This window comes from Gavialis gangeticus, unplaced genomic scaffold (assembly GCF_001723915.1).
Source record: "Gavialis gangeticus isolate Ggan-Ray unplaced genomic scaffold, GavGan_comp1, whole genome shotgun sequence".
In the NCBI taxonomy this organism is placed as follows: Eukaryota; Metazoa; Chordata; order Crocodylia; family Gavialidae; genus Gavialis; species Gavialis gangeticus.
The window spans coordinates 32,489,871-32,500,193 of NW_017728998.1; the positions used below are offsets into that span (position 1 = coordinate 32,489,871).

General features: G+C 45.8%; 1 protein-coding gene across 1 annotated transcript in view; it reads left to right on the forward strand.

The window, feature by feature from the left end:
• NKD1 (naked cuticle homolog 1) overlaps positions 1–10,323 on the forward strand; it is a 202,622-nt gene that overhangs the window by 117,902 nt on the left and 74,397 nt on the right. The window contains 1 exon segment of the mRNA XM_019505694.1: positions 10,298–10,322. Within this exon segment, the coding sequence (XP_019361239.1) occupies positions 10,298–10,322 (25 nt within the window).

Here is a 10,323-nt window from a genome sequence, read left to right on the forward strand (position 1 = left end):
CAGGACAGCTCTCCCACCACAGGTAGGGGCAATCTTGGGGATATCACTGCCAGGCCTCAGGTCTGTGCAGATGTAGTTGGGGATATTCTGGAAGGGCTGGATGTTTTTAAATCTGCGGGCACTGATGCCCTTCCACCCATGGGTGTTGAGAGAGCTGGTGGAGGTCATTGCTGTGCCCTTGGCCTGGCTGTACGAGCGATCGTGGTCCACGGGCCAGGTGCCTGGAGATTGGAAACTAGCTAATGTGGCCCCCATTTATAAGAAAGGGAGAAAGGAGGACCCAGGAAACTATAGGCCCATAAGCCACACGTCGGTTTTGAGGAAAATCCTTGAAAAAATTATCAAGGATCACATCTGTGAGGGGCCAGCAGGGGAGATCATGCCCAGGGAAAATCAACATGGGTTCATCAAAGGCAGGTCCTGCCAGACCAACCTGATGGCCTTTTATGACCAGATAACTAAATCCCTGGATGATGGTGTCACTGTGGACGTAGTCTTTCTGAACTTTAAGAAGGCCTTTGACACTGTTTCTCACTCCATTCTCATTAATAAATTAAGCGACTGTTGCATTGATGCCTACACAGTTGGATGGGTCAGAAATTGGCTGATGGGGCTAACCCAGAGAGTGGTGGTGGATAGGTTGTACTCGACCTGGCGGGATTTGAATAGTGGGGTCCCCCGGGGCTCAGTCCTGGGGCCTACACTGTTCAACATCTTCATCAACAACTTGGACGAGGGGGTGGAAAACACGTTGTCCAAGTTTGCCGATGACACTAAGTTATCTGATATGTATTAGTTATTCTAGAGTAAAATGAGCAAGCAAAGACAATTCCTGTGCTGCTCACTCTTCAACATAGGCTGTGTCCTGGGGTCATTCACAAAGTCAGAAATAGGAATTAGATGCCTGTCTGCTCCCTTTGAAAATCTCTTGCCCACTCTTGGTTTACAATGGCCTAGTTTTTCAAATGGAACTAGTGATATTGAATCCAGCCCATTCGGGGGGCAATTTTAAGAAAGTGCTGAGCGAGCGTCTGCGCTTTCCTTCTGTAAATCTAGCATCCAAAAATGGAGGTATCGGGATCTAATCCATAAAGACTTCTCAAAACTTTTAAAGAAAGTGTTCAACAAATTGGGCCTGAAAGTATCCTTGTATTCTTAGGCATCCATTTCTTCAAAGCAATAGAACTGGCTTCCTCAAGAAAGCATCTAGGAGAGAGAGCTTTCTCAGTAGCTGGCCTGAATTTGTGGAACAGAAATGACCACATATCTTGCTACTCCCAAGTCCATTTGTGAAGGAGACATTGGTGCCTTAGCTTTCCAACAGAATATTCAGAACCTGATTTTATTTATGTTAGATTAAATAAGAAGAAAAATTGTATAACTTATTTCCACAGTTGTATGTGGGGAGGAGATATTTTATTTCCTTTCATAGATATGTTCTCTTGTATCTTTTTTGCTTTACAAGGTGCTCCGTTGTCATTGTGAGGATCATGGAGCTCTAGAATAGTTTGGTGTTGTAATCAAGTCTCCTAAGGCTAATCAAAAAGGGTTTTAAGGAGATGTTTGAAGGTTTAAAACATGTTATTAACATAATATTAATGAAGTTGTTATGCTTAGAATAGAATAGGTATCTAGCAGTTATAAATGCAGCTGTGCTCATTTATACAATTAGCAGTATGCTAATTAAATGTGTTCAGTAATGCACAATTTCCTTTTTTTCCCCTAATTTAGATGTGATCTGTATGTCCTGGGTGCCTGGTATTATGGTTAAGAGAAAGGGATAAAGTCAGGAGTTAGAGAAGGATACCGAGTCAAAGACTAAGATAAATGGAACTGGCAGAGTATAGGGTATCAAAGGAACTGGGAGAAGGACAACAGACAGAAGTGGCAATTTTCACTCATAGAAAGTGGTTTATAGCTGTGACCAAGCACAAGTGCACAGCTGCAGACACCTTCAAAAATGGCTGATTGGGTGAAAATCTGATCCTTCATTGCATAAGGTATGAGAGAAAGACTTTCAAAATGTAGCTTCTTTTGTAACTTGTGTCTGCAGAGCTCCTAGCCTGTTGCTGCTTTCAGAATGGGAGAGGGGAAAGAAAGTGGATGGAGTTCAGTCTGGGGATTTTTCAACCTCTTCTGGAGGGTGTGGCAGGTGTATTGGAGCCCTCCTGAGATGGGTGGCTCCAATTTGCCCACCGCACCCTTCAGCACCAACTGGAGAGCCCCAAGAACGAGATCCCTCTGCTGTCTTTCCCTCTTCCATTCTGAAAACAGTGACCACTGGCAGACAGCCCTGGCTGCTGCTATGGGAACCTGGCTGCAGGCTCCTAGCCCACAGCCAGATTCTCCTCCCCCTTGGAATTAACAATGAACTTCTGTTTGGTCTGGAGTAACGCTATAACTCAGAATGCTTTGCAGAAATTGTTCTGAGTTACAGCTGGGAGCTGCACTTCTGTCTGCACCTGGAGTCCAATACAAAGATAAGTGCAGCTGTGAAGAGCTTGGGAGGTGAAGACAAGGAGCTTAACCTTAATGTGGAAACAGAAAAGGAGCCAATGAAGGTACTGAAGGGAAAGAATTCTGTAGATTGAATGAGAAGAGAGGAAATGAATTCTGCTTGCAGCACTTTAAACAGCTGGGAGAGGGGGAGGCTAGAAGGCTGGAGAAGGCCAGATGTGAGGCTCAGTACAGATCATCAAAAGGCCCAAGGCTGAATTGATGCAGACCTTGCAGCTTAGTCTAAAATGCACAGATTACACTGAAATGGAAATGAACAGACATTTACCTTTGATTCAGGAAATGCAGCCACATGCCTGCAGTGGCTCGGGCCAGAAGCTGGGGGGTGCCAGAGCACGGTTCTCTGGCTGTATGTTCACTTTGTCGGCTTGCTGTCCCTGAGGTCTCTGGGATTTGAAGTCCAGAATTACAGCAGGAGGACTCTTCAGGGTTGCTCATTACTTCCTCTTCCTGCTTTCAGGTTCCTATGAGATTTGTAGTTCACAGTTGCAGCCAGCAGTAAGTTTGAGTGGGGGAAGGGTTGTTTAACCCCTCCCCGCCATCCAGGTCCCAGACCCCAGCCAGGGTTTGCTGGGGGGAGGAGGGAGGCAGTCACCCCTCCTCCCCCACTGTAAACTGGGCTGCATCCCCAGCTAGGTTTGCCTCCCCCACTTGTCAACCAGCCCTCACTGCTCCAGCTAGGGAGCAGAGGGGCAGAGCCAGCCATGCTGTCTGGAGCAGACAGCACAACCCAGCCCAGGGCTGGAAAGCATGCTAGGATGCTGGAGGACTGTGATTTAACTTGATCCAGGAAGGGGTCTGGGAAAGAAGTTTCATAAACCTGTTTGACCCAAATCAGTTAAGTCTGATACTACATTCACCCAGGTTTATCTTAAGCCAGTTTCAGCTATTTTGAAACTGGTTTATGTGCTCTGAGCTTGTGTTCTGTTACAGTTTTAAACCAGTTTCTGATCACTTAAACCGGTTTATGCATAACTTTGGTCCCTAGCCTGAGTGTGTGGCCTTAAGCAACTCGGGAGACCTGTATCAGTATGAAAACTGAAAAGAGTGGTTAGGGCTTAGGTCAAGGTTGTAAACGAATAAAATCCCCAGTGTTCAGAATTCAGCGTAGAGTATGACTTGGTTGCAAATGGGAATAGGAGTGATTGTCCAACTGTTACCACTGAAAAGAAGTCCTAGGGTGTGGGAGTTTTTTAAGATTTGTTTTCTCCTCTTGCGTGCATGGATTCAGCTGCATTTCTGAGGGAGTTACGCTAATTAACTCTCCTCTCTACCCACACTTCTTAAATCAGAGTTGACTACAGTGGCACCTATCAAAGTACAATATATGGGTCCTTGCTGCTGAAGTCAGCCCGGCAGCTGTTCATAGCTTTGAAGCAGGTATCTGAGCTTGAATTTTAGCAGCTTTGTATGATTTGTGTTGATAGCTGACATAGGCTAACTTATTTATCTGGGAAACTCCCATCAAGGTGGAAACACTCATTGCAGATATGATCCTACTTGGCAACCTGTAGAAATGGCACACTGGAATACCCTTTCTACATAAACTTTACTTTTCTTTATTCTCTCAAACATTCACTGACCTCATTTATATAGCATTTCACAGGGTACATCTGGTTTTGGTTGTTTCGCGACTCAGTGCTCCAGCTGGAAAATGCAGTGTTGTGATTTAAAACATAATGTTAGAACTATGATATACAGCTACCTAAGCCTATTCAGTGGTTGCTCTTTCTCTTTTTGACACCAGTTCTGCATGCAGTCAGCTACTGCCAACACCTGTATCTATGTAGAATAGATGGGTCCGTGCTAAGAGAATATGATGTAGGGTGAGGGCCTTGTTTTGGTTTCCATCAGAACTGCTGTCTCAGCAAGGATGTATTTCCTATGTGTTTTAAAAAACATTCCTTTGAGTTCTTTTTGAAGTATTTCCCTCCAATGAGTGATCCTGCTCCCTCTCCATTTGACTAATTTATTCTTCCATTTCAAGGTTACATTCTGTATCATCACCTTGCTCTACTGCTGTGTTAAGTTTTCAGAATTTGTATAGCTGGGTAAATGAATTTCCCCATCACATGCATAGGAAAGGGATTATTCTTTGTTCTTTTAAAACTTGTACATAACTGGAACAACTTTACCTTGAAATTAGGATTGTTTCCTCAACACTTGCCTCTCTCACTTTTGTTAATTCTAATTATTAACAGACATACATTATTCAGATCATTTTCTGAGGCGGGGAGCATTATGCACATCTACAGATTATGACTGTATTTGGGGTAGTAACAGATATTCTGATACTTGTTTGCAGTGGTTTTTCATAGCAAAACCAATAGAGGTATTTGGATTAGTGTAGTTTTCTGTGGCTTACTTTTCCCTATAAGAACTTTTTGAATAACAGCAAATATGTTAAGGCTAGTTGCCCACACTTCTGTAATGTAAATATCTGTTTATCAGAAATATTGCATGTCATAACCCTACTGACATGAAAGATCAAATTTAATTGGCAACCAATGAGTTCCAGCTGTCTAGATATGTCACTAAAATGTGCAAATGTTGCTGTCATCAACTTCAGGACTAGGTTGTCAATTTTTGTGCCATTTAGTACTAATGTTACAGTTTTATCCCATCAACAAAAAACACACTTCCAGCAGTCGGTGATTTTTAGTTATTTGGCTTAAGGGTAAGATTAATAATTGAAAATTTAGTTTGTATTAACTTACTGTCATAATTTAAATGAATAAGTAGGAGCTAGAGAGGGAATGAAACTAAGACTAGCATAAAAATATTTATATAACGTGCATGTAATTATTAAAAGCAAGAAAATAGGAGTCTGTCTCCTAAAATATTAACTCTTTGCTTTGTCTTTTTAATCTTTCTTTCCCTATCTTTCTCCCATTGAACTGTTTAAAGAAGCAGTTGTATTAATTTATGTATACATTTTTGCTTAGATAGTGAAATGCCTTGTGCCTTGTCAATAAAATATTTTTTACAGATCGAAGTACGTCTAAATAATAGCCACAATTAAAGATTAGTCATTTTGGCTAAATAGATTCCACAGTTTCTCAGGTCTAGATGAGTGTGGCAGGGCACTGTTGGTGCCTGCCGCTTTAAGGGCTGAGCCAAGCAGCCACCAGATGCTTGATTGCAGCGGCCATTTTAGATCTCTTGCCACCTATATAAACAAAGCAGTTCTCTGCTGGCAGGCCAAGCAGAAACATTGCCTGGCTGCAGGGATGACTGCAACATCCTAGAAGTAAGGGCAGGAGCTTAAGGGGATGTTTTGGAGGCTCCAGGTCCCGGGCATGACCTAAAACTGCACCCTGCCAGGGATGGGTGGCCTGGTGGGGCTACTGGTGGCACGGGAGTCCCCAGGAAGTGCAAGGCTAGTTACCACCCTGGTGAAAGGTGGGTCAGGGCACCTTAATAACCCCAGCTTCCACAATGGGGCAGGTTACCCCATAGTAGGGCCAAGAAGGCAGACCCAGATTAGGGAGTGGGCTAGAGACTCAGAAGCCTGACTCAGAACACCTTCAACTGGTGAATGCTGGGGCCAGGATCAGAAGGTTCCAAAGGGCCAGGGGCCCACCACAAGGGATGCCAGACCTGAGGGCCTGGGGTTCCAACTGGCCTTGGAGGTGAGGCCAGGGCCTGTGTGGCCAAAGGTGCTGGGGAGGTCACGCCTGAGAGGGGGAAGATTTCAGGGAGCTAGGTGGCCCAGAATGAGGGCAGAGTAGGTTGTCTGATTTGGAGGGATCCAGTTGGGGTCTGGACTGGAGGATTCTGGGGCCCAATGTGGGGCCAGTAATGTTAAGAACCGTGGATGCCATCTGCGAGGCTTCGGCTGTGGTGTAGGGGAGGAACGGAGCCCTGGCATCAGGGCAAGAACGGGCAGCCTCCCACCTAATTAACACCATAATTATGTATCATCAAGGCATGGCAGGCCAGGAGGCAGGCAGTTGGCCCAGAAACAGGCTGGCCCTGAGACTGGTCCCTGTTACAATGAGGATGACAATAGGTGCCAAAATTGGGAATCGTATCCAGTCCTTAAAGTGCGAATAGTGGAATATTTAAGGTGGGTGCTGTTGGGTCATTACTGGGAAGAGGGGCATGTCTTCACACCTGACAGCTGTTCGCAGGTCTTTTCCCCATGCATAACTGCCCCAGGATGGCTCCCCCCTCCCCCCTTGCTCTCCCTTTTTCCCACCTGCCACAACTTTTCTTGTTTGCTGGTTCCTGAAGATGTAAAGGAAAGGGGGAGAGAGGGAGAGGCTGGTGCCACCACACAATTGCCACCGGTTGCTAATGCGCGTTACAACCTCCACCCCGGCGAAAAGAGAAGGTGTCAAATGAACTGAAGGAATGAAAAGAGATTTTATTTGGACCAACAGGGTCCCTTTCTGAGTTTTTCAGGGTCTAGCTAGTTCCTTTACTCGGTCTGTCTTCCTTCGAGCAGCTGCACTTTCTCTGTTAGGGCCGATTGGGTCTCTTTACTTACTTTGCTGCCCTGCCAGGCTTGATCATTTTTGGGAGGCAATTAGGGCAAAGGATACCTTGAGTGGAAGCATCTGCTTCATATTTCCTCTCCCTGGTGGATCCTTGCCACTCATGGCACTGATAAGATGCTGGAGGAGAGCCTCTTGCTATTTCTCTGAGAGAGAGAAAATAAAAACAAAACCCAGAGGGAACTGGGCTGGGTCTGAAGTAAACCCTATGGCTCCTGTCCTCTGATCTGCGTTGCTGGCTTTTCTGCCTTCATTAGCAAGGACCGGTGATCAGTTAACCAAACAAAGTTAAACTTAGGGAGAGAGTACATGTATTCTTTCTATACTTTCCCCTTCTGTGGATGAGGGCTCCCCCCACCATTTACGTGCACATGGACACCAGACAGCCTGGACAGCAGCTCCTGTAGGTATGTCTGGCAGTGGGGGAGGTAGGGATCGAGGCCCCTGTAGGGAGGGGAAGGAGTTGGGCAGGGCTGTGGCTGGGATTGTGGCTGCTGCCCAGCCTGGGTGGTGCTTGGGGCATGGGGCCAGAATGCATGGGCCCTGTACGGGAGTGGCATGGAACTGCAGGTGGCTTGTCCAGGGAATGGGGAGGGGCTAGCTCCTGGCCACTACTTGCATTCCTGGGAGGGGGCAGGGGGGACCACACACCTCCAAGATTTGTGCTTGGGGTAGGGGTGGGCTGGGTGCTGTGGGCTTGGGCTCTCCACCCTGCTGCCCTCCTCGCCCCCAGCCCAGCAGGCAGGACCCAGGGGGTGCCTCACCGTAGCAGTGGAGGGCTCCTAGCAATGGCACTGAGCTTCCCCACCCAGCCCCGCTCTGCTTGCCACTCCGGGTCCTACCTGCTGGGTCTTGGAGGCCCCGTGGGGAGGGCAGCAGGGTGGGGAGTATGCAGTGGTCAGCCTGCACTTGCTGCCATCCCCCGCATGAGCTCTGTTTCGGCTGTGCCACCCCTGGGGGAGGGGGAGCTGGGCTCCACACTCCACTCTGCTACAGCAGCTACTGCCTCCAGTGGGCAGCAGTTGGGTGTTGGGCACTGGTGCAGGGGGCTGCAGACCTGGGTCCATGGCCCCGTAGCCCTGGTAGCTGGGGGCTCCCTCTGACATGGCTGTGGGTGGGGAGTGAAGGGCACCAGTAGGGATGGGGGCCTGTGGCTTGGGAGTGAGGGGCTTGGGCCCACATCCTGGTGAGTGAAGGGGACAGGGGGAGCTCTGATTTTTCCATGAAAAGAAACCCAAAATCAAATACCAAAAATGTATAGGTACTTAAGAGTTTATTGTGACTGAGACATTGATAGGCTTCCAAATTGCTTCCAAATTATAAATATATCAATAAAACATTGTGTTCAGTTGATACCTATCTATACAGCGGCATTTCATTTTAATTGTGGATTTGGGGGGGGGTTAATCAGGGAATTTATGTTTTTATCAGAGAATTTATTATTTTTAAACAGAGAAAACCAAGATCCTTGCTAATAACTGCTGTCTCCTGAGAACATAGTAGGGCAGGGGGTTTCAACCTTTTTTAGTAAGTGTACCTCTGGCAGCCCCACTTTTTGTAAGTGTGCTTCTGGGCAGGGGAGGATGGTGAGTGGCCAGACACAAAGCAGGGGCATGGGGAGCAGCAGTGCAATATCTGTGCAGCCCTGCTCTCATCCCGCCTCAGCCCTGCTCCTGTGAGACAGAGGTGTGGGGTGGCAGTGCTCCATCTCCATGTACCCCCTGGGACCTTTCAAAGTACCCCCAGGGGTACACATACCCCCAGTTTACAACCCCCCATAGTAGGGGAATATATTAGTTCTCCGAAGATCAGTAAAGATCTGAGCCTCTAACAGTCTCTAAATGATGTATCAATTAAATAACCCGAATAAGGGGCTTTGGACATGCATTTATGATGTTTGTAAAAGTGGAGTGGACACATGATATGCAGCATTAAGCCCGTGTAAGTCACTGTATTCTAGGTTAAAATTGCCCCCCAGCAAGTGAGGAATAACTGTACAGAGTTTTATATCTGAATAGCAGACCTGAGTCTGTGTCCCTGGTCAGTTTTGTCCTGGAGGAACCATTGCTGATTTCAAACAGTCTCCCCAACCACATAGTAGGTACCATAAAAGCACCCCTTGCAGATGGTCAGTGCGAGAGAGCTGGTCCTGTATCTGTAATATAATTTTATTGTACAGTAAATTCTGGAGTAAATCTTTTTGTAGTAGTTATGTGTGTAGCTAGATAAGCTAACTAATATAACCAGGCTATCATTTGTTTCCATGCCTACCTGAAACAAGCTCTCTGTCATCTATCTGAAACTGGTAAATTCCAAGTTAGGTGTGCGCTTCTTGGGTGTCTCCCTAGCAAAGCTCTAGTAGTCAAGAGTAGGAAACTTCAGCCTTTCAGAACTGTACCTTAATACTTCTTTCTAGTCATTACCAAAAACAGCTATTAAAGGGTAGGTATGCGACTGTATTGTGAAGGCCAGTTGTGTTAGGTTACTCCTGGATCATTACAAACAGTTGGCAGAGGTGTAAATTATGAGGACTGGTGTGATTCCTGCATGTGGGGTGGCGAGGATCCTATAATATTGGAGCAGAACCAGCATTAGGTTCTTTAGGCTCCTTACAAGTGGGATTATCTCCAAATCCCACTGATGCACTTTATTACTTCTTTCTTTAGCATCATCACCTAGGGATGTTTTTTCTCGGTTCTGGCATAAAATTATCTGCAGAACTATGGACTGCATTGCCTACTCAGACAAAAACTCATTGCCTTCACAACTGCAAGAACAGGCAGCTGCATCTGAGCCTCATAGTTGCTGCTGCTTCCTCCTCTCCCCCCCACCCATCTCTGTCATATGAAAGAAGAGTTCTTTGTGGTAGAATCAAACTGCAGCATTCCTCTGTGGAGAGGAAGGGGTTTATTTCTCCTTTATAATTGGTATTTCATGGTGATTTTTATCTTGGATGATTTACAGAACATCGAAATGCTAAATATTTATCGACTTTGTAAATTATTTTGAATATTAACTTTTCTCCAGGTACACTCTATTCTTCACTTTAAACTGGTGCCCAAAAGCATGTTAACCACATTAAAAAATAACCAACTACACCACATAAGCACCTGTAACAAAAGGGATTATGTTTTTTTTTGGAAAGAGATCTTTTTCCTTCTAGCAATGCTTACAATTACTTTGGCAACAAAATATATGTCTCATTAATGTTTCAGTGTTTTGTAGATAGTAAACATGTCATTAAATCATCTGTTTTTTCTTTGTACCTTTTATTTGTACAGGATCCATCTGGTGAAGGCTACAGAGA